Source organism: Mugil cephalus, chromosome 15 (genome assembly GCF_022458985.1).
Source record: "Mugil cephalus isolate CIBA_MC_2020 chromosome 15, CIBA_Mcephalus_1.1, whole genome shotgun sequence".
NCBI classification, from domain to species: Eukaryota; Metazoa; Chordata; class Actinopteri; order Mugiliformes; family Mugilidae; genus Mugil; species Mugil cephalus.
The window spans coordinates 6,803,390-6,830,581 of NC_061784.1; the positions used below are offsets into that span (position 1 = coordinate 6,803,390).

At 42.1% G+C, this 27,192-nt stretch overlaps 3 protein-coding genes across 4 annotated transcripts; 1 reads left to right on the plus strand and 2 right to left on the minus strand.

Moving 5' to 3' along the window:
* Positions 1-398: 398 nt before the first annotated feature.
* LOC125021635 (complement component 1, q subcomponent binding protein) lies at positions 399-3,364 on the minus strand. The gene is made up of 6 exons (XM_047607761.1): positions 2,975-3,364; positions 2,195-2,345; positions 1,697-1,787; positions 1,477-1,572; positions 1,258-1,383; positions 399-1,155 (listed from the first exon to the last, which is right to left on the minus strand). The coding sequence occupies exons 1-6, from the start codon at positions 3,225-3,227 to the stop codon at positions 1,006-1,008; spliced, it is 867 nt and encodes a 288-aa protein (XP_047463717.1). The 5' UTR covers positions 3,228-3,364; the 3' UTR covers positions 399-1,005.
* Positions 3,365-4,482: 1,118 nt separating this feature from the next.
* On the minus strand, positions 4,483-10,856 carry dhx33 (DEAH (Asp-Glu-Ala-His) box polypeptide 33). Its single transcript, XM_047607821.1, has 12 exons — positions 10,462-10,856; positions 10,039-10,199; positions 9,324-9,551; positions 9,042-9,212; positions 8,694-8,879; positions 8,484-8,595; positions 8,005-8,164; positions 7,802-7,890; positions 7,321-7,448; positions 6,854-7,057; positions 6,676-6,762; positions 4,483-6,052 (listed from the first exon to the last, which is right to left on the minus strand). The coding sequence occupies exons 1-12, from the start codon at positions 10,670-10,672 to the stop codon at positions 5,744-5,746; spliced, it is 2,046 nt and encodes a 681-aa protein (XP_047463777.1). The 5' UTR covers positions 10,673-10,856; the 3' UTR covers positions 4,483-5,743.
* A 2,870-nt stretch (positions 10,857-13,726) lies between these two features.
* Positions 13,727-26,210, plus strand: p2rx1 (purinergic receptor P2X, ligand-gated ion channel, 1). Of its 2 annotated transcripts, none has more exons than XM_047606457.1 (12): positions 13,727-14,252; positions 17,055-17,199; positions 20,142-20,213; positions 20,553-20,610; positions 21,784-21,871; positions 22,016-22,096; positions 22,971-23,112; positions 23,596-23,741; positions 24,557-24,647; positions 24,732-24,797; positions 24,882-24,977; positions 25,605-26,210. In XM_047606457.1, exons 1-12 carry the CDS (start codon positions 14,116-14,118, stop codon positions 25,746-25,748), a joined length of 1,266 nt encoding a protein of 421 aa, XP_047462413.1. In that variant the 5' UTR covers positions 13,727-14,115; the 3' UTR covers positions 25,749-26,210. The 2 variants fall into 2 exon arrangements, with proteins under 2 accessions (XP_047462413.1, XP_047462412.1); XM_047606456.1 differs by having other exon boundaries at positions 13,728-14,252; positions 20,553-20,622.
* The last annotated feature ends 982 nt before the right edge of the window (positions 26,211-27,192 follow it).

Genomic DNA, 27,192 nt, shown 5'->3' on the forward strand with positions numbered 1-27,192 from the left:
AAACTTTTTTCTTTCACAAAACACGAATAGCTTTTATGCTATGGCGTAGAACGTTTGTCCCTCCCTTCTGAAGTTGAAATTACACCGTTGACAAAGGTTTATGATGTATACTACCTTCAATGCTTTCCATTCACACATAATGAGTGAAAAGTGTTACATCAGTAATTTTACCCAGAGAATCACAAAATTGTCTCTAAACTTCCTACGTTCTTCCATTGGAGTCCTCGTAGCTCATACTCTGATCTACTTTGCTGTGGTTGCTTCTGTTCTGCTCTGGCAAACCAACGGTTAGTGATGTAAAACACCTTGTTAACTGTGTACCAATGAAACCTTTCCATTCATGAATGAAATATTGCCACGTGGTTTCATTTACCTGCCTAAAAAAAAGCAAATTCATCTACTGGTATCAAACTGTTTTATTTGACACTGGCCCTCCATCTTCTGATCATGCTGATGTATGTCATGCAAATTTAGGTGTCCTGCATTATAGTCCAACGTAGTCCGATCGATATTAGCCAACATGACCTCTCTTGCAAGGCAACCAAAATCAAGACGGATATTAGTGTGAATTTTTGGTTTGATTTCAGTTCTTGAAAAATTTGCCCTTTATTGGGTAATTGAAACATTCATACATATTAAGTGTGTACTGTATTAAACCGACTGAAATGGGAGCTGCTGAATGTAGACCTTTTTGATCATTCGGATTGCTGCACATTGTCATGACCTGCATCATTTGTGGGTATCACATATATGGTTTGAACTATGTCACTTAAGTTACAGAAAAATAAAGTCACATTTTAACAAAGAGAACACATCTGAGCCAAGTATTAATATGACAAGTGCCGTCGACGTGGCTCACTGTCACAGACACTAAAGCGAGTCGTCATCAGTCGCTTTAGTGTACCAATCGTACATCAATCTCTCACCGAGTGCTTTAGTCTTACTGTATCACCACACCACCGACAGGATGAGTTGAAGAAAAGAGAAAATTTAGCTTGACCAATATTAATTACATTTAACAAAGCCTTGGAGGTTTTCCAGGAATTTGATGTACTCTTGATGCTCGATGGCCGTGCTCAGCTCCATCAGTTCATCAGCAAAGGTGTTGTCAACACCGCGGTCAGCCAGGAAGTCCATCAGGTGGTCGTACAGCGCCTGAAATACAACACAGTCAGTAAACAGTCTTGGGAACAGCTATCCTTCTTTATTTGTTATGCAAATACATTGATTTATTAATATTTGTGTCTCAACTCTTACCCAGTCCAGAGAGTCTGTGTTGAGTGTGTAGCTAGTCTCCTTCCAGTCTAAATCTCCCTCAGGCTGGAAACTGACCTCACGAATGGCAAAGATATCGGCCTCCTCTTCTCCTTCGCCGTGACTGATCTACAAACCACAGGTCAAGCTATTTAACTGAAACAATAACCAGACAAGAGGTTGAGAGACACTCACTGCTGACAATATAAAATATATTTTTACCTCATCTTCAGGAAAATGGCAGTCAAACACCAGGGAATGCTTTGCAGCCTGTTTTGTTACTTCAACAACAAAGTTGGGTGTTGACACAATTTCTGGCTGTAAAGGGAAATGGAATTAAAATAGATTTTAAATTCAAATTTCAAGGTTAACAGTTTTAACAAGTCAGTTCTCAGGCCTTAAATTCTATTAGAACGGTATAATAAGATTTGCTGCGGCTCACCTCCTCTTCTGCTGATTTCTGCTGTCCTTGTTCCAGCTCTTCCTCAAAGTTGGGTGGAATGCTGTTGTTGATGTTGAATGTGACAGAGATTCTGTGAAGAGAAGACACATTATGAGGCGAAGTATGTTACGATTGTCAGGCATCTAAAACATGGTATGTCCAAAAAATTAAGCGAAAACTGGCAACTAGACTTGCAGGCGTACTTGAAGACATTTCTAAATGGCTGGTGGAGAGTTTGTTGGATTTTATAAGGAACATCTGTGGGTGGTGCCCACTTGAAACTTGCATAACCATCACCTGTTGACGCCAATATACTCACCTGCATGTGCAGCAACCGACCGTAGTCATACGAGTTTCCAGGGGGGCACCCACAAATATTAATCACAGAAAATAAAACTCCCACCAGTCAGTTATTTTTGACTCAACAACTCTAGTTGCCTCGGTTTTAGCTTTAGATTTGTTTTCTTTAGATGTTGTGAGTAATTGTGGCAGTCTTACTTTTCCCCAGAAACACTTTTCGAGAGCTTGGCCTCTGTGCCGTTCAGCTCCAGGTCCCATCCTCCAGACATCTTAGGCAGGGCTTTGTTTTTCTGGATCTTCTTCTCTTCTTTGATTTCATCAGTCAGGAAGTCGCCAAACGCTTTGTCACCTGAATCAAGTACACAGGATTAAGTGTATAAGACACGTTATGAGAAGTTCACACATTGCTGCTCAGTGTTCCTTTTAACAGTTAATTTCTAGTTAATTTTGACAATGGAAAGAAGAATCTGAACTGAACAGTTTAGGCAATAGCTTTGGTGTGATTAAAATGAAACGACTTTACTTTGTAACTGCAGCTGTTAATATAAATATGAGTGGGCAGCTCTGATGCTCCACATTACTACTTCTTACAATCTAAAACTAGTTACTCAGTATGTTATTTAGTAAGTCAACGCATGTCTCATGAATGAGAAATGATTTTATTAGTTCTATTATTAGTTCCACTGGAGTCTTTTCATTCATAATTAGCTAGTTGATCACCTTTTTTCTGACAGCCACTAACCTTCCCTTTCAAGGTGAATGCCAACCATTACAGTGAGAAGAGTCTTAGTGCTGACATCACTTAAGATGGGCTAAAGAACACATGTAACACTTTTCAACATTGCTTATTAATTTAAGAAAGCCACGTTTTAACTGTTCACCCGTTTTAAGTTATTCTCCTTAAGGCTAGCTAACGTTAGCTTAAGTGTATCATTAGCTAGCTGCTAGCTCGTTTAAAACGATTAAGTAAATCCTCACCTTCTGTGTGCAGTCCTCCGCATCCACACGATACCGAGGGACTCAACACTTTTGAGCTGAACAGTTTGGGCCTGTAGCCGGACGAGGCTCCGCTGCTGTTCAGCATCCACAGAGAGCGGGTGAAGGGCCGACTTGTCGCCGGAACACTTGAGCGCATCGCCGGGCAGCAGAGAGGCAGAGCTCGCGCTGTGGACGTGGTGGCGGAAGAAAGGCGAACAGCGGTTCCCGCCGCGCGGACAAATGACTTTAGCATGGTTATATAAAATATTAAGGTACGTAGCAACACAATAAGTTAGTTTAACGCCACTCAACGACCTGGCAACTCCACCGGCACCGCTGCTTCTAGAGGATGCAGACAACACGTGTGGAAGGGCACATTGACCTACCGTAACTATGACCTCTGCGCCGGAAGTAATACTTTAAAAGACGAAATGAAAAATAAACTGTGTTACCTGTGTGTGTGTTTTTTTTAACTCTAAGTGAATAGCGCTATATATATACAGTATCAGCTGCATTTATGATTTTTATTTTTTTAATACATTTAATAACTTGTACGTTTGATTGATAATATTAATCTACTCACCAGCGCCCCTTGTGGTTCAAATAAGCACGACATGTTCTGTGGTGTTGGTCTCAGTTGGGCAATTTTACATCAGCTCAAATCTGTGACTCCTTGCACGTGACTGCTAGTAAATGCAGCATCAGCCAGCGAAAGACAAGAGAACACGGAGAGTAAACTACAATCAAATCAGCGCCATCACAACAGTCTGTCTGTGTCACATGATCACATTTGATCTGCTGCTCTGACAAACTCCCAGCTCAAAATTACGATCAGTGTCTGCTACAGCAGACATGTTCATTCTCAAGGATGGGGTTGCATCAGATTAAGGTGCACTTGCCACTTCACCAGGTACATTAGTGAAAACAAATTTCTGAAATATCCTGCACTAAATCTTATCTTAAGGTCGTTGATATTCAGCGTAAATTGGTTTCAAATAACTGAGAGAATGGTTGATTCAACCGTGTTTTCATTTTGTAAGTGGTGACTTGCAGTAATATTGAATTGTATGACATGTGACAACCTCATTTTAGTCACTGGGCTGGGCTAAACACCAAAAACACTTTAGTGTTTAATTGACTCCATTTTAAAATTGCAACAAACTACATCCTCCAAAATGATTTTACAGTTCAATTACCACCTTTCTGACACTTTCAGCATAAACTGAACATTGCAACAGCCATTAAGGGCGATTTAGGGCAGCACTGTTAAATTAAAATGCATTTGTTTTCACACTGAACTGGCAAGCACGTGTATGTTCCACTGCGTAGACTGCCATGTATCAGCGGCATCACTCAGACATGACGCACCGTTGCCAGAAGATGGGGCTGTTTTCAAATGAATCCCCACAAAATATTTGATCACTTACTTAAAGGTCGGTTGTAAAACCCTTTCAGTTAAGTGAAATTTATTAGCTACAAGTAATCAGAAAGAAAATCCCACATGACACTTTTAAGTTTTACTCATGTAGGTGGTCAGATGTTTTTATTAGAAACTGTAACAAGTGTGGTTATATAAGACCATATCAAAGATGTGCAGTTCACCTACTACATACATGCAGATCCTAAAGTCTGCACTTCTATCTGTGAACCACATGTGCAGCGTGTTCTCTAAGAGATTCAAAGAAGAGCATAGACTGACAACTGTCTACAGCAACCTCAAATACATTTGGTGTTTGATTGCAAAGTTAGAAAGGTTATGTGATTTATTCAGATTCCAGTATATATTGTACAATCCTGAGTCCAGTTCGGGGGAAAAAAAAAACAAAAAGAAAATCAAAGCATTCATCCTATTTCTTAACACTATGATTTACATTCTATGAAGTATGAAGGACCTGAGCTAACAGATCGTTGACTATAATCTCCATGCATTGCATACATTTGCTGTCAGTAAAGATATGTGTGTAGTCTGTGTAGGGGATGAGTGAGAATATGAGACACAGTAAAGACTAGAACCAGGAGAATAAGGCATGCTATTTCCCCTGACGTGCATGTTATTTTAGTGGCTGTGAAAAAGAACATGCACAAGCTAACATGGCAAGTGTTGAATGAGGACTATTAAACATACACAGTATGTTCACACAGTGAACTCGTGTGATATCTACTTTGGCGTTTTTCCTTGTTTTCTTAGATTAAAACAGATCTCCTGTGTGTAGAAAAACTTATCTAAACCTATAAACTACACAGTGGCCAAGTTAAATACAACATTTCAATGTCTTCACTATTATTCAATATTACACTGAAAATATCTAACCAGTCTGCTATGGTGTTCTGAATGCTGCTTGGTAGGTAGTTTAACTACTTAGTGCAATATATAGCGAGACAAACATATGATGAGTAGCATTTAAACCTTAGTGAGTCCTGCTAACTACACTCTGAGAGGTAATCTATGCTGCTAACTTGCATGCAAATACTGAAGGAACTGAAGAATCTTCTTTTCAGGTGTTAAACATGTGGCTGAATGGTGAAATGAAACGCTGTCACACAGAAGAAATACAGCTTATAAAATTGGAATTACAGTCTGGAGGAAGTCAACGTTGTGAGGCCTCAAAATGCAGATTTCTGCTGCAGTGACACATGCTAGATGCTTGTCAACTGGGAGGTAGTGGAATCCGGAGAATATACTACACAGAAACTGTTCTGACTTGCAATAAGTGTCTTAATCCATAGAACGCATTGTGATTTGAGGCAGACGTCCTGCATCTCTATTGGTTAGCTCTTGCTGAGATGGAGCTTGCGGCCAAAGTAATCTGGCGCCGCGTCCAGCAGCCAGTCGGCGTCCACCAGACAGAGGTCTCTCATGTAGCAGCGGGAGGTGTGCAGCAGTTCGTTGAACACCACGTATGCTGGCTTGCCCTGGAAGAGGACGGAGGAGGGGTGGATGGCCACGGGCTGGTGGGTGTCCAGAGCCAAGTAGCTGCCGTCGGGCTGCAGTTCCGCCGCGTTGACGAACATCCCGTGGGCGAGGCAGCGGCGAACCTTCCCCATGTCTGCCCCGCATGACTCCAGCTTCAGGTTCAGCTGACAAATAACAAAAAGTAGTTGGTTAGTAAGATCAAATGAACTGCGGTGTTCATCACATGCATCATCCTTCATGTCACGGAAGTAAGCTTGGACAATTAACTGAAAGGTTACAAACTAGAGCTAATTTTACTGAAGATAATATTCCCACCGGCACCTTGTTAGTGCTTAGCACCAACATAACCTTTAGTCCTAGAAGGTTAGCCTGTGTGATACCTGACAGCGGTACATCTCTGAAGTCTTCACATCAGGATTTGTTGGTTGTTTCTTAACAGTTAAAACTAAATGTGACTGTGTCGAAGCAGCACTCAGTTCTTAGGAGAATATTAGACTGACAACATGCCACCATTTGGACTCCATTATGGGGTCAGGTTTCAAACGAGAAAAAAATACTTCTCCACACAAGTGGATCGTCCTCCAACCAGTCAGAGCCAAATTAAACTCCACGGTGCTCTAATGATGTGTATGACTATATCACTGTTAGTCTTGTGGAGGGCCAAATTTCAACACTAAAGATCTGTTGGTGGGGAATTTCATCTGGTTACCAGGCTGCTGTGACATCATTTCTGCAAAGGTGCTCCATTCAGATTCACACATTAGTCAAACTGATAGCAGATGTGTACCTTAAGGCAGATTTCCTTGAGTTGCGCCTGGACCTCCTTCACCAGACCCATGTTCCTGCTGTTGACAAAGTTCTCTCGGCACCACTCCTTTAAAAATAAGGCAGATCATGTGTTAGAGCGGCAGCAGATTTTGATTCTCAGCCACATTCCAGTCAAATCCTGATCCAGCCACACCTACCTTATTACCACTGACTTTCTTGAACGCCCTGTAAATGTTGAGCAGCGTCACGTGGTCTCCTTCGCTAGAGGTGAATTTCTTGCGCGCTGATTGCACCTCCTCCCGCCGGGCTGGTGGGTTGTACAATACAGTGTCCACTGACAGCAGAGACACGATGCTCAAAACCTCCTCGGAGCAGGAGTAGTCCGGGGACAACAGGATGGTCTGAGATGGAGAAAACAAGGAGGGGAAGTGAGGTCATGAGGCAGACCTTACATTCTACCCCTCAAAGTCTATGACATCCAGACTGGCACTAGTCCCCAAAGACTATGATAGTTTTCTACTGCATGTTACTAAATAAAATCGTTATTGTTCACTCAGAGCACAGTCTTTCCTGATTGAAGTTTCTATACTTGTGCTATTTGTCAGCTTATGTCAGGTTATCTTGGACTACATCTAGAAAAAGAGTAGAAGCAGCATTATTTCACCTTTGCATATCTGGGCTCCAGGGGGAAGCTGGCCATCTTCTTTCCCAGAGCAGTGAGAGAAACCTGGCCCTCCTTCTTCTCCACAGCTCCCAGGAGCTCCAAATGCTCCACAGCAGAGCGGACGGCCTCTGGGATTAAAATCTTGGTTTATACTTCTGCATCAAATATCTGCAGAATTTACATTGTAGCCTATACTTCTGTCAACATTTATACTTGTGTGCTCCTGTGTGTGTGCACCTATGTCACTATGTCACCGTATCAACCAGTGAAACAACTGAGGCAGAAGGAGAGCAAATGTCTTGTGCTTGTCAGGTCAGTGAGAGACATGGATGAGGAAAAGAATTTCAGACCAATCACAGTTGTTGTGGTCTGCGCTGCCAGAATGCGTCTGGGGAGGTGCACGTCTCACTACAGTGTGCCTATGGTGTAGATAGACAGAGGTACAAATGAAGCTCAACACCAGAAGTAAATAGCATCTTACCTGGAGATGGCTTGGACATGAAATCAAAATTCATCACATCTGGAATCCCCAGAGCCATGAGCTGCAGCATCACACCGGCCAAGTTGCACCTGCGAGACACAACAGGATGACAGGCCTTTCAGTCACGCTGCCCTAAATAGAGACTCCTGCGGCTCAGCTATCCCTGCACTGAGCTGTATTGTCTGTACAGCTCCGCATCCTACCTCTGGATCTCAGGCACAGTCATGGGGATGAGGTTGTCGAATTCCTTCTCAGTGTAGAGACGGTAGCAGGAGCCGGAGTCCTCCCTGCCGGCTCGGCCCGCTCGCTGCCACGCCTGGGCTTTAGAAACACGCTGCACTGCCAGCACCTCCAGACCACTGTCTGAGTCACACCAAACACGTATAGTTAGACAAATTAGTGTTGTAATCTAAAGATATAGTGATAAGCTTTGAGTAAGCGTGCCAATTGCACAATGCAAACATTTAAATTATACCGCATTTACGATGTCGATGATAAAGTATTTATTAAGTAATAAGGTAGTAATAACTCTGACTGTATACTTTTATTGTTGTAGCTGGTTGAAGTGGGGCTAGTTTAACAAATGAATCAGTCAGACTGTTTTCTACTTTAGGGCCAAGCTAAATTTCCTTCTTCAAATGTTCAGACATGCGATGATGAGATGATGACTGAATCTTCTTACCAGGATTGAAACGTTTGGCCTTCACCATCCCCGTGTCTATGACGTATTTAATCCCAGATATTGTAACCGATGTCTCGGCAATGTTGGTGGAGATGATGATCTTTCGGGAGCCCTGGAAAAAAAAAGCAGGATAGGCCCAACAGTTTACAGGAAGTGTACAATAATATCAAGTGACATTCTGTCCTGCTGTCTATGAAACCGCTCCTTTACCTTGGGAGCTGGCTGGAAGACCCTGAGCTGCTGTGCTGGGGGCAGCGATGCATACAAAGGGATGACCATCATGGGGCTACAGCCGTCAGGCAGATGCTTAGCGATGTCCCGGCACGTCCTCGCCAAAGCTTCGATCTCCTCCTGGCCCGTCATGAAGACTAAGATGTCATGGGACGGAGGTGCCTCCTGCACGCAAGCAAACAGAATCATTACAGCATAAAGGTGTGTAGAAAAACTGGGTCCTGGGTTCTTAAAATATTTAAGATTTAATATTTTGCCTAACACAACTGATTTAAACAGGAAATATAAACGACTGACACAGTGCTACAAGATAAAAGAAGTTTGTACCTGGTGGATCTGGAAGATGGAGATGAGTGCAGCCTGCAGATAGTCTGACTGGGGCTGCTTGGTGTAGTAGATCTGAATGGGATGCTGCCTGCCCTCCAAGTACAACACAGGGGACTTGTTGAAGTATTCTGAGAATAAATCCACATCCATCGTGGCTGACATCACGATGACCTGCGCAGATTGGTGAGAATGTGACATTAAGATGTTTATAGGAACGAATGAAGAGCAAATGCTAAACTAAACGCTCCTACTGATGCCAGAGCAGCAGGGACGCTCTCCTACCTTCAGAGGAATCTTGTTGAGCTCTCTGCGCCTGCGCTGGGCCGTCTTCACCACGCCGAACAGCACGTCCGTGTGCACGGTGCGTTCGTGGGCTTCATCCAGCACCACCACGGTGTAGCGCAGCAGTAAGGGGTCCCCGATGGCCTCACGCAGGAGCATGCCATCTGTCATGAACTTCAGCTTCGTCTCCGAGGAGGTGACATCCTCAAAACGCACCGTGTAACCGACCTAAAAAAGGAGTTTATTTTATTGACTAGAAACACAAATGACGTCAAAGGCTTTTCTCATTTCACTATTTCATGCTGCATCGCTTCCTTCGTCATCCTGCCCGTGACCCAGAAATGGATCTCATTCCAGTAACAAAAATGCATCTGGAGGAGAGAAGAGGGTTTTTTTTAGGACTTATGGGTGAGGATGCACAGTTGTATCGTTAGTGGAATTATTTACAACACCAACGACCTATAAAAGGGGCATAACACATCTTTGGGAATGTCATGTCGCATTGTAAAACATTGACAACATGACAAGAGGAGGAAAGAACGGAATAAAATATGTAAAAACAGGGTGTGATATGAAGCAAGTTATCCATCACATATATGTGACAGATATCGGTATGCTAAGAAACTGAACTAAAAACATACAATAGATACATGATAAGGATCTTGAACATTATGACATTGATATACTGTATCAGGAATGTGGGAGACGTGAATACCAGTTTGCCAAGTTGAGTCCTTTTCTCCTCTGCTACCCTTCCTGCCAGTGAGATCGCAGCAACTCGACGGGGCTGGGTGATGGCGATCACTCCCTGTCGACCGATGCCGGCCTCGTACAGATACTGGGGGATCTGAGTGGTCTTCCCAGAGCCGGTCTCCCCTGGTGTATGACAGAGGATGGCTCAAATGTTACACTAGAAGTTTGAAAAGTCTAAATGACACTTTGTAAACAAGATGTTCACCCGTGTGTGACTTTCGTCAAATATATCTGAGGCTATTAAAGCGTGGCCACTACGATCAGAATCATAGAATAATAGTGAGAAACTCAACGTCGCAGATGAAGCTCTAATTAAAAGCGGACTTTAACCTGACATGAGCTGCCTTGTAGCAACGTTAGCTAGCAGGAGCTTTGAGCACGTTACCTATCAGGATGGCATTATGGAGCTGTCTCAGTTGGTTCAGTAGCTGAGGTTTTGCCTGGTAGATTGGAAGCTGTTTCCTCTGGACTTCTATCGGAGTGGTCGCATTTCCCTTTCTGGGCAGCAGCATTCCAGGTTTATTCTTATCGTGGCGGAAAAAAACAGACCCCGGCTTAAACTTTTTAGCCGGAGGAGTGTCGGGGTCGTGGGGCATTGTCTAGAAAGAGTGGCCGTGGTAGAAAACCCGTCGCGGCTTCGTCCTCGAGTTGCTTCAGTGTCAAAAAGAAGGAAAACAAAGTTTTTTCAAGCCCTCTGGCAGACGCGGGGCGAGCATCACTGCGGATGTTTTGCTACCTCTGCAAAAACGTCCCCACGTGGTCAAAGTCGGCGCAGGCGTTTGACGTCAGTGCCTCGATGCGAAATGTGACCTGAGTAAGGACTGTCAGGTACAGCATACAACAAGCACTTTTTTTTATCACCACCCACAGTAAAATAAAATAAAGTTACATGGTGGAGAATGGTCTGTCAATTGACCATCTTAATAATATATACATTCTGAAAATGTAGAATAAAATATTACAAAAACGCTAAACATCGTCCTGTGAATCTCCTCAGAGCATTAAAGTGTCCTTAAAAAAATGAAAATACAGTTATTTACTTTCAACTTTGTGAAATAATGATTTTTACAGTGATATTAATTTTCCTTCCTCCATTGTGTTTTATAAGGAGCCGTTCCTTTCTTTCCTTTTATTTTCTTTTTTCTTTTTTGACATAGAAATGTCATATTACTGTAAAAATGAGAGGCTGTCAACTGCTTGCTTGCGGAAATGTGGTTGAAGCTTATTGTAACTGGCATGATCACAGATTGTGCCCCACTCAGTTTTGCTTATTATTTGTCCCAGTGGCCTCTTGTGACATTGCACAATAAAAAAACAGAACAAAAAAATATTGTCATCATTAAAAAGGAGACTTCTCTACTATTGCCTCCAGAAAGTCAGTTTTGGCAGCCTGCTGCAGGTTGTTGTGCGTCTGTTTCTTATTTGTTTATGTCTGATTCATTTGAGGAACCTGTTGATGCAGGTTTTAAGGTGTAGAAGGCACATTCATGCTGCAACATTTTACTTGAACATTTCTAGCTCTTGAGCTCGACAGAAAGTCTGAAGTTACAGTGAAAAGATAATGTTCCTATTTTAATCATTATCCACCGTGGGATAAATTAAAGGATTATCTATTTTGTTTTCGTTTTTTTATCTTATCTTATCTTATTTTCTATCATCACATTCCTATGCCCTGTGTCAGTGTGTCAACAGATATCAGGGAGAGCAGATCTGTTGAAGATTCAACACCACTTTTAATTTGGCACTCACGTGCAGAACAAGTGTTTTTATCCTGCTGCATTTGCTCTTCAGTGCTGATTTGTAATTACTGGTTGTTAATTTTCTTCCATGTAGTTACACACGTGCTGTACTCTCCAATGCTGTAACCTGAATAACCTTGAGTTCTTTACAGATTAGAAGTCCTCTCTGCCGTTAAATCAGTGACAATCACAGACAGCCTGCCGAGCTTCCCAGACAACCTGGTGAATTAAGTTAACCTCTGTCTTAATTATGTCATCCTATACACTGTCTGTATTAACTAAGGCTATTGACCAGAGACTCAACTACACTGAGAGCTTGGCACCGCAGCTCTGCCCTCAATCTGATGTTTACACTTAGGCTTTAGAGACTAAAGCTTCTCAGTGTTTCTGTCATAAACTGCATGGACTGGAACTGCTTTGGCTGAAAGAGATGAAGGTTTTTGGTCTGTCGGTCGGCCCATCACTTTCAGTTACAGTTTACACTCACGGTGCCCGGTCCCTGGAGTTGAACCCTCAACATTTCATTTAGTACCATCATCCAGTTGTTAATTAACTATAATAAATTAATTACTTTAAAAATTGGAGCAGAAATATACAGCCCAGAGGATGAATCCTAATGACTATGATATCTACGTTATTCCGTCCTGTTAAATGAGTGAGCGACACTCCTCCTACTTCTGTCTGCTATAGTAAAATGTTGGCTCCTACACAGCTGAACAACAGCACACTTACAAGGAAGTGAACCAGCATCTGGAATGCATTTTTACGAACATAAAGCCATAAACAACCGGTTCACAGTGTGACTTTTCTAAATAAACAGAAACTCGTCTGTAACAAATTTAACAAGTAAGTAAGTAAGCCATCATCTTTCTCTGAAATACTTTTGTGGCCTTAACCTTACTCAGCGGATTCTCTGGAGCTAGTCTGGGGGCTTTGTATGCACACAATCCACCCTGACTTCCTCATGCTGATTAAATGCATGAAATTTACTGTCCACTTTCATTTGAGAGTCTATATTCTGATACGTGATCTCAAATAATGGAACATTTAGAGTCAGTGGCATGTCGTCTATCTTCTACTAACGCCTGACGTATTTTTTGAAACAGAATATGTATATTTAAATGTAATCTCAAACACCTGGAGTGAATGAAATGAATCTCCTCTTGTCTCTCATTCGCTTACCACCCCATGTGCCTAAAAATGACTTTTTATTCCAAATGCCGCGCATTACATTGTTTCCACCAGAGCATTTATCCTATTATGTGAATAAATCCTCACAATCCTGTCAAATCCAGACTACTTTGTGGCAATTTCCAAAACATATTTGTATAACCTATAGGGAATAGGCTTTAACCTGATTTAGATTTGGGTTTTAAACGTGATTCCAAACTAAGATGTTCCATTTACTAATCTCGGGGGATTAGAAAGCACAGCACACAAGTGACAGAAATATGTTTTTTTTTTTTGTTTTTTTTTCAGATGAGGAACCTTTTATATAATATTCCCAACTTCTTCAACGGTGAAAAGAAGCCAGCCACTTTCATTATCACTGCTTACCACTTCCCCTCCACGAGAGAAGATTAAGAAACGCTAAGAACCTCGTATTGTGTGAAATGAGTGTCTGTCGAGTGGGGCAAGAGCCTGTTTGCCTGTGTGCCCCCACACCAAATGTTGATAAAAAAAATAAGACGGCTTACTGCCTGACAAACGGTGACATGAGAGTAGGCAAACGAGCCCAGCTGTGGAGTACGCGTAGTGTGTATGTGCCGAGCTCATGTGGTTTCTATCTCTGCCTAACATGCAGGAAGAGGGTGTCATTGGAGACGATAAGGTTTGATTGCACACAGAGAGGAGGAGGTCTGCTGCTCCTGTTGCAACAGTTGAAGTATTTAAACTGAGCTGAGACTCTCTGTCAAGACAACGCGCTGACAACATGCAATGAAAGGCAAGTGGATGCAGGGATGTGGGCACCTGGATGTGACGGAGTGAAGAGTCTCTGTCCACAGAGAGGGAGAGAGAGAGAGAGAGAGAGAGAGAGAGAGAAAGAGACAGAGAGAGAGAGAGAGAACAAAAGATAGAAAGTGGGAGGGAGGAAGTCCTGTACTTTAAGCTTTCTCATCAAGATGTTAGACGTCAGATGTTACTTACCAGAGGAGGAGCAAAGTGAGGGAGAAAGGCAAGGGTGACCAGGAGGGGAACAAGTGGATTCTTAGTTTGTTATTATTATTATTTTTTTTTTTCATGCACGTGGGGTGAAAAGAGAGAGACTCTCCTCTCTGTGGGTCAGTCGCTGACAGAAGATGAAGAGCCAAATCACCAACGCCCTCTCCGATTTCTTCTTTGAGTACGAGACCCCTCGTCAGGTGCTGGTGAGGAACAGGAGGGTGGGAGTGGTGTGTCGGCTGATCCAGCTGGGGGTCCTGGCTTACATCATAGGGTAAGACCCGCACATTCACACTCGGTTAAACTGCATTTCTGAGAGGCATCAGGCAGGCTTGAGTGTAGAGAGAGTTCTCATTGTTTAACATGCTTCAGCTTGCTTGGAATGACCACTCAGAGTAACTCAGGTTTGTGCTCGTCATTTTCGGCAGAACAACGAGGTTCCGGCTGAAAAAAAATGAAAGGGTGATGCATTATATGACTTGTGCAGGCTGCCAATTGTCAAGTCGGAGATGAATGCTGTAACTTGCGAGGTCCTGTTGACACAGCAAACAAGCACAGCAAATGAACTAAGAGAGCAAAGACTGAGTGAAGGCAGAAGGGGAAGCGACTGTGAGATAGCAGAACAGATATTACCCATCCCTATCAAGTTGAAACACAAAATCGAGCGTGCTTGTTGACTTACGTACACTGAGCTACTCAACACCCACATGCATGCTTTGACATGCTGGAGTTCTTCGCTGGAAATACGTGTGTAGAGTCTTTTGAACCACAGCGCTGATTTTTATTCAGCTTGATATAACTGAGCACGAGTGTGATCGCACCTCTGAGCAGCAGAACCTAAGGAGCTGTGTGTGATGAACACGCTGAGGCACATGCTTGCACAGATAACAATCAACTGTTGTCCAGTTTGCTGCCAGACATGTTATCTTCTGCTGGTGATGGTCGACAGAAGCTGACCAGACAAAGACAAATTTAAGAAGCTCCTCACTGCCTAATGGGAAGTTTATTATATGAAAAAAAGAGCACTGATTGAAGCTTTCATTTCAACAATCTCCACAATCAGACAAAGCGAGCGTTTGCTTTTTTTCCCAAATCCTGAACACATCAGAGAGCGGCTTTAGTTTGCCATGCATACTGATGTAGAGAAGTGTCCTTCAAAGATTTGATAGATTTCTCTCTTCTCCCTCCTTCCCCTCCATTCACCTGCCTTTTGCAACCACCAGGCCACATTATGGTTGACTGGTAGTGAATGTGATTACAAAGCTGCTCACATTCTTCTCGTCAGGAGTCGACCAGTGGGCAGACAAGTCAGAGCATAAGTCAATTTGTGTCTCTCAGGCAATGAGCAACCAATCGGCAAACCGGCGGCTGTCTTGCCAGAATCCAGTTTTTGGCAACATGTAATTTCAATCAGAGGAAAATTTCACAATATTTAATTGACTCTTTAGTGCATCACACCATCTCTCTCAAAAAAAGTATACTTTCCACAAAAAAAGTACACTTTTTTTGTTCTGGAGATATTTTTTAATGAGTGTATCAGTCAATTACTGTCAAATCTCTTAATGAAGTAAAGAAGCACAGATTCAATAGAATAGAATAGAATAGAACACAGATTTAATAGAGAGCAGAGGCTTCAGAAAACCGCAACGACTATTCTTTCAGTTAACTCCCTTCTGTGGCACTTTTAAAGCTCAAAAATAGGAAATGCATTATTTGCATTTCAAAGCTTTTACTTGAAGGCTGCTGTTTTTTTCTTTCCAATTTGCCTTGGTCCAAAAGTACTAATCTCAGCACCACAGCACGGCGCACAGAAAAAACCCGCGTACATCCAGTAGCCTCCTCCCTGCCTCTCTCCTCTGCTTCTGTCGGAGCAGATACAGATCTCCCTCAGACAGCTGTTTTGGAAGATCCTAACATTATTTCCACACTCAAACTCATTGCTTTCTTTGTTCCAATAATTCGCTGAATTTAGTTTTTTCTCGCCGTCCCCTTAATTACAAGCTCTACTCGTATAATCTGATTGGCTTCGCTGATAGAAAATTGCAGCTTCTGCGAGAACCTCACTCCACTTTACGGCCTGAAATGTGTTTCTGTTCATCTGATGCTTTGAGGTGCCTTCATTGTCAACAGAAAATTGCTTTTCACACCCTATATAAAATAGCTGTACATGTTCCACAGTGTGTGTGTGTGCATACACTATCTTCTTCGTGCAGACCAGCTGTTGCCCGTACCTCCTGGCAACACCCACACAGATTATTGTAGAGTCAAAGTCAAATCAAAAGGTGATCCCAAAAGGCGTTTAAAGAAAGGCAACTAGAGTTTGTTGAAGATGTCTCACCACTCCTTTTTAGATTACCATGACCTGGATGACTGAGAACCTTCACAGACAAATCAAAAGGTGCTGCACCCCGTGTTAATTTTGCAATATGGTAATTCTTTTAAGTGATGAGGCCTTGGGGCTTACAGTACAGTTATGAAGTTGATGAAAAAATAAATGAATATACTTACACATCAAAGGTAAAAAATACTTTCATTTATATATGCCTGATAATACTGGCGTATTGATGTGTCATTGTGATTTAATGGATGGAGCTGGCTACGGTGGAGGTACGTTTAATGATCATCAGCTTAAACCAACGGCTCCTGAACTAGTGGTCGAGCTTCATACCTTTTATTTTTTTTCCTCAGTTACAGAAATGAAACCATGTTGGATTTCTAAATGTGGAACTAATAACGGAACATCATCTGAAAGTGAGAGGCAGGCTTCAGCTGTTGATAATCCACATGGCCTGGGAAGCGTAGTGGAGTAGTACTTTTAAAAAGAGCCAAAGAATGGATTACATAACTTAAGAGAATAAACTAATTGAAGTGGGCTGTTTGTTTGGTATGTCAGTGGTAGTGGTGAAAGGAGAAGCACAACCACGGTACTTGCACTTTGCGCAAGATGTAATGTCAACATCACTTGTACTCTATGCGTGTCCTTGCCGGGGGGGTTAGATGTTTAAACTGGGACGGGGCGGGTGACGAAGGGTGCTGGACAGGACTGACGGCGTATTCTCTCTCTCTTCTCGCACAGGTGGGTATTCATCTACGAGAAAGGTTACCAGTCCACGGACACAGCAGTCAGTTCCGTCTTCACCAAAATGAAAGGTGTGGGCTACACCAACGTGAGTGGAAAAGAGAGAATCTGGGATGTGGCCGACTACGTCTTCCCTTCTCAGGTTGGTGACTGGATGGGGTATTCAATCTGTGCTTTCCTCGTGTCCACCAATAGGTCAAGAATTAGTTATGCACCTGACACAAGTCAGTGACATTTGTCAGAATAGTAAATCTCGTTCAGAGTCAGATGCCAGAGTGAATAAACATCAGGCCGCCAGAAGTAAGGTCAAAACTCTTCTCTCCTTGAAGATAGGCTAGACATTTAAAATGGAAAACATTTTGATTTTGAGTCAAATCCAATGAATGACAGCAGTAGAAGGGCTTTGTCAACAACAAGGTGTCTCAGTGCTTTCTAAATGTCATTGCGTGCAAGAGTTAAACAAACAGCTTGCCAAAAGGGACTGCGGCTCAAACGCATCTCTTTGTTTACCCAAAATGTCGCACAGTCCTGTTATCTGTGGGAAAGAAATAAAAAAAGATACAACGGAGTCTGGCATGTGTGCTTTGAGGTGTGGGTGTCGGCCTTTTTAAAAAAAAAAATAAAAATTCAGAGCGGGATCAGCAAATACTATAGCGTGATAAACCCAACACACAAGACTAAAAGGTCACTTTTCATCATCAAGTATGTATCAGCAACCAGCTTTATCCCTGCTTCTTTGTATACCGGTTCCCAAAGCGATCATTGTCTTAGCAATCAAGTTCATTACTATAATGGATGTGGAAAGAAACTTCAAACAGACCACACTTGTTCATGTCACAATGAACCCGACATTTAGTGTGACATTGTATTATCATGTATTATAGTACATGATCCAACATCATATTGTGACCAGCAATAGAACCTTACATAAAGAAAATTCTCATTGGGAACCAGAGAAACAAAAGTAAATATGTGTTCACAAAATTTTGGGAAAGCAGGTGTGTTCACTTCCTTGACATGCTTTCACTTCTCAAAAATAGGTACCACAATGAACTTTCAGTTCAGACAATGGAATGATCAAGTTAAAAGTAATGTTGATTGACTGAAATGAACAGCAATCTTGTTAAAAGCCAGTGTTTTTCCCACCTGTCCATCCACCCAGACCTCCTCCCTTTGTGACTCTAAAGCAATGTAGACTCCACATAGACGTAGGTCAATAGGTCCTTGTGTCATGGCATTTCTTCAGCCCTTCAAAAGATCAGGGGCTGGGTCAAGTTTGCCTGGAGGGGATGTGCAGCAATAGGTTCACTCCTTTGCTTCTTAAAGCTGTTAATGAACATTTTTGCTCAACACGTGATAGTATTAGAGATCTAAATTACTAATAGTATCCATGACATGTAATGACATGTGATGAAATAAATAATCTCTTGTAAGCCACACTACTCTATTGCAATAAAGAGTAGATTTTTATTAGATCTACATGATCATATACATACTGTATGTCTTTCTCTTTCATATTTAATAAATGAGGCAATGAAAAAATAAATTTATGTACAGTGAAATGCAGGCGGAGCAAACCATTAGATGCCTAGGATGCAAAAACAAGGTACAAAAAATAGAAACACTTAGGTAAACTTAAAATAGACTTAAAAACTGAAAGTACTATTTACAAATGTACACTTTGCAGTTGCAGTTGAATATTGTGGTTCAGTTGTTTGCTTCGGTTCATTATGACTATGACTATCTATGCTGACTATTGGGTTCACCGGCATAGCCTATATGCAAGAGGTTTGTTGTGTTTACAACACTGTGAGGCTAGAACTGAACTGAACTGAACTGACCTGAAGGAGCTGGAGAACCTTCATTCACTTCACTATCAGTTCACTGTAGCTAATCATTGCTGTTATTGCTGCCTTAGCAGCTTAAGTCCCATCAGTAAATGTTTATGTTGGTCATCAACACAAATTTGCGCGTTGTTTAATACCCACACTCTATTATTTTCCTTTCTTTTAAAAATGGTAAATGAGGCCACATTGGTTCTTCAGACAGGAAGTTTTAATCTTGATGTGCACGTTGATCAACATCTAAACCACTCCCACACTCCCTCAAGAGCTGCAACTCTATTTCCCCGTTACTCTGGGTTTTTAAATAAACATTTCATTTTCAATGTGAAAATAAGCTGACAATATTCAGAGCCCAAATGATCAGAGCTAATGACGTAGCGGCCTTTTGTTAGCTAGCTTAAAATGAATGTCTCTGCAGCTGATATATTGCCTGACTGAGACAAATCAACATAGACCTCACAAATGTCCAGTCATCAAATGTATGAAATGATGACGCAAGAAAAAACTGTGCATTTTGCGGCTTTTATCAGGCCAGACAGATCTCAGAATTTCAAGACAATGCAATGTTCGGCTGGGAATCATTCTGTCACCAGACACCACAGGACACCCTCAGAAGTCCCATGTCCCTTCTCTGATAAGTCAGCACAGTTTGGGAGGCACAAGGGAGACCTACACAATATTAGGAAGATGGTCATAATGTTATGCCTGATCGGTGTGTATGAATGGCATAAATCTTGCTAGGTTATTCAAAGTGCTGCAGAAGACAAGAAAAATAAATCGCTACATAGAATAAAACCAATACAATAATAGTGCAAACTGGTTTAAATCAGGGTTCAAATGGTGATAAAATAGACAAAACACAAGAGGCAAAAACTAAGAAGTGTTCTTAGCCTAGATGAAATGGCTATTTTTGGTGTATATCTAAGGTCCAAGGACAGTTTATTCTAGCAGTCAACAGCATAACAGCAAAACCACTGTTTGGATTAAACTCTGGACACCGCTAAACAGCCCTCTCAGATTTGAGCCCTACATATGCATGTACTCAGCAAACACATCTCTGATGGATGATAGCTGGTGCACAGATCCTTGAAAGATTACCAGACAATAAGTAGGAAGTTTAATTGTGTTTTACAGGTTGGGTGTAGCTAGGTTTTGCAAGCTCCATTTACTACTTACATTGTGTTATTTGTGGGACTAAATGGGATTTTAATACATTCCTTCTTCTATTCCAAAACTTTAGGGAGACTCATCATTTGTTGTGATGACGAACTACATCATAACCGAAGGTCAGACGATGGGAAAGTGTCCAGAGGTATTTGGAAAGGCATTTTTTTTTTTTTTTCATTTTCTCCAGCTCTCTCCCTCCTCTTCTCTTGCACACTTATACATTGCTATAAATAGTAAAACAACGGAAATTGCGTCTCATTCCAGGACTGCTTCTGTAATTGGGCAGTTGCGCAGCTGTTGTGTTGCAAGAAAAAAAATTTTCAAGCTTAATGGCTTCAAAACGATGTGGAAAAAAAAGCCGTTTGTGTGGGCGTCAGAATGTTACATTCTCATGTTGCTTTCCTGTTTAAAATCAGCCTGTATCCTTGCGTTCGCATTCCACAATTGTGAGAAGACACTGACCCTGCTCTCTTGTTTATCGCAGCTCCCAGACAAGCACAACTGCACCTCAGACGCTGACTGCAAAGGAGGGAGTTTCAAACGTACGGGACATGGTAAATCCTGAGGGGCCTTAGCAGTCCCCACTGAGTGCTGTGCTTAATTCAGATCAGTCCTTGGCTTCCCACTAACCTGCCCTGTTACCTTCTGCAACTTGCTGAAGCCACTGACCCGATGACGCGCTGAGCATGGTGGACGATCGCGTCCGGCTACGAAGGAGTGTGTTTGCAAAATGGGCTGTGGTTCTCGAGAGGCGCTTTAGTATGGGCTCATATGGTGGAATCTAAAATACACCAGCTGTGACTCATTGCTGCAAAGGCAAACATTTCAACGTAATTCAAGCGTTGCTCTTGTCCAGCAGTGAGGGTAAAGAATTTTTTTTTTTTTAAATCAACAGGTTAAGTCTTAGCAACCAAACATTTGGTGCATGTGAGTGCTGATCGTGGAAGTGAGCAAGTAAAACCCTGCCCTAAGCAAGCAGACATGCATGTGCAAGCTGATGTTGGCTTAGCTCCTGTCCATGGGTGTAATAACCAAGAAATCGTAAAAAAAAAACAAATAACCTTCAAGACATGAGCTTTTTATGGCTTCAAATGTGTACAGCATTCTTGAGTTCAAAGAGCAGTTACATACATTTATTGTCCTCCATCTGTCCCTGGGTCCAGTTATGAGCCTTTTGAGTACTCTGTGTCTGACTTCAACTTCAATAAGTCCAGTGTTAGTCAAAGCTTTAGATCTGTCCATTTTCGACCAGTCAAATTCACCTTGAGGTGCCAGTGTTGCGTTAGGAGACGGCGTGCTGTCTCTATGCTTGTAGACAGGCAAACATGCGGGGGGCGCGCCCGTAGCTGAACAGGCCGCTGGGTTTCCAGAGAAAGGTCACAGACCGAAGCAGAGTAGCCCAACGCCTGGCAGAGAGCCGTCTGTGAACTTGCACGATGAGAGGAACCGATAGCAGCAGAGCTAATCACACGCGGAGAAGTGATATGTTAGGATCAGGCAGAGATAAGGGAAGCCGCCGTTTCAGCGTTTGCTTTGCTTCACTTTAATATCTCGCTTGCCGCAGTTGATGCCAATTGAAGATAAGATAAAAATTGGAGGCAGGGAACGTTTGAAAATTTCTCATGCTCTGCTCAAATGACGCGCCTCTGCGTAATTCTTGCTCCGGTTTGAAGTCATGCCTGTTAGGATGGACTCATGTATCTCTCTGTTTCAAGGACAAATGACTGGAGTCTGTTCGAAAACCACCAAGACCTGTGAGGTGTTAGCCTGGTGCCCAGTTGAGGATGATACCAAGATACCGGAGTATGTGCTGACACTTAATTAGCCACACTACAAGCTGACTTGTGATGACTGAATTTGCAATGAGTGCATAATTGTCTGAAAATGATGATTCATGAAATAAAGTAAGGCAATAGCGTCTAATTCCCTTCTCTCTTCCTTTTACAGTAAACCTCTGCTGATGTCTGCAGAGAACTACACACTGTTCATCAAAAACTCTGTGACTTTCCCATTATTTGATGTCACAAGGTGAAAGACCTAATTTATGTCGAATTACGTCTAGTCAAGCAAACGGGACAAAATCTATGTAAATCAGCACAAATAAGATTAGTTGTTTTACCGTCAGGCTTTTAACATCTGACTGAAAATATGTATTTTGTATGTGGGCACTTCGTTCTAAAGATGATGGGAATTTGCCAGGCAGGTGCAGTCTACTGAGATGCATTATGGAAAAGGGTTTTGGGTTTTATGGATCAAGGGTTTTGGGGGATTTACCACATATAAAAGATGGACGTAGCCGCAATGATGTCATTCACTGATTTGTGCGCTACCACATGTAGAGATACAACAAAGGCACTTTGCCTTTGCCATCTTGTTTCTTTTTTTTTTTTGAAGCCAAAAGTCACCATACTTAGATGAAAGGAATGAGCTTGGGAGAAGCAATGGGTGGGTGTAACCAAGAATGTATTTGCAGTCATTAGAAACCTGTCATGTTCATCAAGCCAGGAATAACCCTAGACATATCTCTCTTTAAAGCCTAATATCTGCGTAGTGATGGAGTTGGTTCCTAAAAAGTGGATTTAGGGAACAACAACATAATGTGTTTCAGTTCAGTCTCTGCAGCTCAGTTTCAGGACATTTGTTTTGCTAGGCTATCATTTTTGAATCCAAGATGAATTAGAATGAAATAGATGAGAGATTATGAAGCTAAACCTTGAAAACAAACAGAGATGTTGTTCATGCTATATTCCAAATTTGAATAAAGATGAAGTTAAACAAATAGAAAGTGCCCAGTCATGCAAAAGATGAGGGGGGAAGGAAAATTTTCAAGTGGCCGTTAGGTGTGCAATGAAATCAATCTTTAATTTAATATTTGTTTTATGAAATGTAATTGTGCTTTCAGGAGCAACCTCGTGGAGGGCATAGATGCTCAGTACATTAGCAAATGCCTTTACGATCCAAACGATGCTCCACTGTGTCCTATATTCAGACTGGGAGACATAGTTAAGCTGTCGGGCTTCAACTTTGAAACAATAGCTCGTGTGGTAAGTTTCAATTCCCCTTAAACATTCAACTTCCAACTTTTCGGTGGCTATGCTACACTAGTAATCGTTCTAGTAGTTACTTGTTCATTCATGAATTTAAGGTAGCATATCTGTGTGTCTTATTTACCAGTCAGCTCTGTCACACTTAAGTCTCTCTTGGCTTTCACTTTCCTTCCGTTACCAACATTTGTTTGCTGTCACCCCCAGGTTTAGTTTCAACAGTCAAAAGTCAGCAAGCCCTGACATGCCTCGCTTAGCATTTGCTTTCAGCCACAATCTGAATAGACAAGTGACAGAACAAGAAGTACTAATCTGGTCAGGGAAGTGAACCGACTGCCAGGAGTGTGTAAATGTCAATCAGCCATAACATTAAAACCTGCTGCCAGGAGCAGGGAATAATATTGACTTTAGATTTAATCATAGCTGCATGGATATTGCCTGCTGAAGTTATTTTCCTCCTGTGTCATATGATTTTCCCATTAGGGAGGGGCCATTGGTATTGTTGTTGACTGGACATGTAACTTTGATGTGGCTGAGAAACACTGTAAACCGCAGTACAACTTCCACGGTTTGTATGGGAACCCCACTGAGACAGACAAAGCCAGAGCTTCAGTGGGCTACAATTTCAGGTGTGTGAATATGCTGCACTCACTCAACATGTTGTTGCACTGCAATGAAACATTCACAGTCTCGGATGAAGGGAGTATATCACACAGAAAGTCACGTACAAAGAGTACTATGTCTAGAATTATGAAGAAATGAAAGGCTAACGACCAGGTAATTTTATGTAGGATATGGATCTTGTCATGAAGTCAGTAAACACAATCCCATTGGAAAATACCATAACTTTCATATGTCTTACCAGGGTATTTATTGGCAAGAGAGGACATTTTATTGTTTTGTCATCTGACATAATCTCATTGAGAAATTTCAGCCTTTGTTTTTTCTTGTCGACAACACGCTGATGTTAATATACTGCAACTTTATTTGTCGTGGGCTAGAGTGAACTCCGTGTTTGCTCCTGATATTGCTTTGCTTTAGGTTCAAGCCTGCAGTGCTGACTGAGGTTTATGATGTTTACTTGCGCTCAATTAAACACCTCAACCTGGCTCTTTGAGATTTGTCTCAAACTGCCACTTGTTGCAGTTTATGCCTTCCTGTCGGCTCTCTGGGCTTCAAATGTAGACACTGCTATTATTCAGTCAGTGCTAATTGGGTTCATGGCTGTTGATTATAGAGTAACTGTATGGGCAGCCCCCTGTAGTTTATTAGTAACAATGCATTTCTCTCTACTATGGTGCCATTAGAAGAAAGAGTGAATCCTATAATTTCCTTCTCCTCCAAACTCATGTTAATTAAGAACTGAGCATATGTGAGAAACTAGTAAATATTTATTTATCAAATGCTTTGACAAGCACATTTCGCGTGATATTCTATTTCGTAGGTATGCAAAGCATTACATGGAAGATAAAGTTCAGAAAAGAACTCTTCTCAAAGTGTTTGGCATCAGGATCGATATCATCGTCCAGTCTCTGGTATGTCATACCCTCCAGTGGTTTTCATTTATACTTCATTTCATGCTTTAGTGGTAATCGAAAGATGTATTGTTTTATTCACAGGCCCGAAAGTTTGATATCATCCCGACGCTGACAGCAATAGGCTCTGGCGTGGGAATTTTTGGAGTGGTATGTTGCACAGTTATTAACTACACATCGTCTTCTGAATAGTCGCATTAAAACTAATACCATTGTGTTTTTCTTTCTTTCCAGGCAACTGTAGTTTGTGACTTAGTGCTGCTCTATTTTCTGCCAAAAAGAGAATTTTACAAGAACATGAAATTCAAATACACACACTCACAAACTCAGGTAAGGTCCACACTTTCCACAAATGAAACTAAAATAAAGAGAAGCAGATTGTGAACACAAGATGGCAGCAGAGAGGCACGTAACAGCGCCAGACCAGACAAACCGACAGATCAGACCCCAACAAAGGCTGTGGACGTGTAATTGTTTTTGCTAGGATCTTCTGGATGTATTTAAGCTGAATGCCACATGAATCCTTGCTAAGAACCCCCGCTAGCACACAGGAGCCTTAACCTGATTGCTGTGTTTATCCCCATACATTCATTTCTATGCTCGCCAGAGGACGACCAGTTATCTGATAGAAGATTAAATCTACGCCTGTCCCACCCAGACAGCTTCCCGCTTTGACTGAAACAGACAGAACTTTTAGTATTTACAGAAACACACCGAGTCACTGGGTTTACACACAAGCGTCTCTGAAACCCTTGAAGCAAATGCAAGACAAGCCCAAGGCACTGACCGGCCCAGTGTGAATGGAGAGAAAAAAAAAGTAGTAGTAGTCTAGGCAAAAGATTAGATTCTCTTGTTTAATTTATTTCATGTATTCCATCATGTCATCATGAGGAGTGTCGTTTGGCGCGTTACCTTCGAAGTCTAAATGGCTCCTCTCCTGTGGCTTCTGTCCTACAGGATCCTGATTCAGAGGCAGGCAGCACCGAGACTGAGGTAAAAGTAAGACATTTTTGGAGGTCAATGAAGTCCATCATTTTTGTGAGGGCTGATTATTTGTCTTTTGTGTGTGCAGAAGTGAATTGGGAACAAGCAAGGCGATAGCCGTGTGACTTTCATGGGTTAGCTGCACCGGGACGAAGCCACAGGCCCCTGCAAGAAAACACACTTTAAACGGAGGACACCATCAATTGACACTGCCTGACGTGTCCTGTACGTCTTCTACCAACAACACCCTTGCACTCCTCAAGCCATCCCGAGTGACTGTGATTCTTGCCCATTGTCTGTAGAGCCGGAGATAGCCGTGGCCCGGCTGTTAGTGTGTATTTCTTTGGGTGTAGCTCGGTTTACTTTTTCTTTGGGTGTAACCTCCACCTCTTAAACCGTTTCTGTTTCCGAACAGGTGACAGTTTTGCTCTGTGTGTACACAACTTGCCCATTACCTCTGTCACTGTCAGAGACACACACACATAGCGTGTGGACACTGACGTGCCACTCACAGAGTGATTCATCTCTCTTGCGCACCTTGTGATCAACTGTTAAATAAAAGACAGAGAAAATAATCAAGAGAGTTTAAGATGTTCTTTTTCTTTTATTGTCTTTGATTATGTTTAGGTGTACAAAAAGCATGCAAAAATAGCTTATTTATATGTATGTATATATATATATATATATTGGTACATATTTACAGTGTAACAACTGCATTCCATAGGGATGTGCCATGCTTCTGTTTTAGCGGCTTTACACAGGCGAGTGAGTACATTCAGAGAAATGCACCAGACAGACACCCACAAAAGACAACAGACACCTTTGACATACACACACACGCTGCACACACACGCACACAGCACGACAGTCACGTAAGATTCACAGCAGTCGCCCGTCAGTCCCTGACTCCTTATTATGTACACACCCGCTTTCCCACACTCCTCCCTCCTCCTCTGGATATAATTATGACCTGAATATGACAAGAAATTAGTCCCGCCATTCACTTCCCGTGCTGCGGCTGTGGCAACTGCACCCATTGATTTTTCCTCTTCTCCCGTTTGCTGCAGCTAACACAAAGCTGGAGAGCACGTAGGCCAAGTAGGGACCAAACAGCAACAGTTACGGCCGATTAAAAATAGGATGCCTTCAAAGGTTCGTGGATATCGTTTGACAAAAAAAAAAAATAAATAAAACTGTCATTGCCAATTGGCAAAAAAAACAAACAAAAAAAACCCCCCACAAGGAATACACAACAAAAAAAAAAACTTTTAGATTTCTGTGTCTGACATTTGTTGCACTAAGAAATCAGGATATTCTTTTTGGTGCACCTTACCTCAGAAAATATAGAGCAAAGTGCTTCACACATGGCCACGTAATCGACCCCAGAAAATGGATCAGTCTGTTTAGAGGCTGTGGATACACCGTAGAGGGTTACTGTATAGGGTAAAAACAGAGCAAGGAACCATGATAACCAAGATCCCTTGAGAAGATCCGAGCACAAGGCTGCCTCTTCTAGCTTCTCCTGTGCTCCAAACCCTGGAAGGTTTCCGGATCGAATGTG

Excerpts from the sequence above, each read along its gene's own strand:
- dhx33 (XM_047607821.1), bottom strand. The coding sequence starts at position 10,672 with ATGCCCCACGACCCCGACACTCCTCCGGCTAAAAAGTTTAAGCCGGGG. Across the intron at positions 7,891-8,004 it reads ACTGTGCCTGAGATCCAGAG|GTGCAACTTGGCCGGTGTGA; the intron begins GTAGGATGCGGA and ends TGTGTCTCGCAG. Across the intron at positions 6,053-6,675 it reads TCAAGGAAATCTGCCTTAAG|CTGAACCTGAAGCTGGAGTC; the intron begins GTACACATCTGC and ends GTTATTTGTCAG.
- LOC125021635 (XM_047607761.1), bottom strand. The coding sequence starts at position 3,227 with ATGCTAAAGTCATTTGTCCGCGCGGCGGGAACCGCTGTTCGCCTTTCT. Across the intron at positions 1,573-1,696 it reads AGAAATCAGCAGAAGAGGAG|CCAGAAATTGTGTCAACACC; the intron begins GTGAGCCGCAGC and ends TTCCCTTTACAG. Across the intron at positions 1,384-1,476 it reads GCCATTTTCCTGAAGATGAG|ATCAGTCACGGCGAAGGAGA; the intron begins GTAAAAATATAT and ends TGTGGTTTGTAG.
- p2rx1 (XM_047606456.1), top strand. The coding sequence starts at position 14,116 with ATGAAGAGCCAAATCACCAACGCCCTCTCCGATTTCTTCTTTGAGTAC. Across the intron at positions 20,623-21,783 it reads TTTCAAACGTACGGGACATG|GACAAATGACTGGAGTCTGT; the intron begins GTAAATCCTGAG and ends CTCTGTTTCAAG. Across the intron at positions 23,742-24,556 it reads TCAGTGGGCTACAATTTCAG|GTATGCAAAGCATTACATGG; the intron begins GTGTGTGAATAT and ends TCTATTTCGTAG.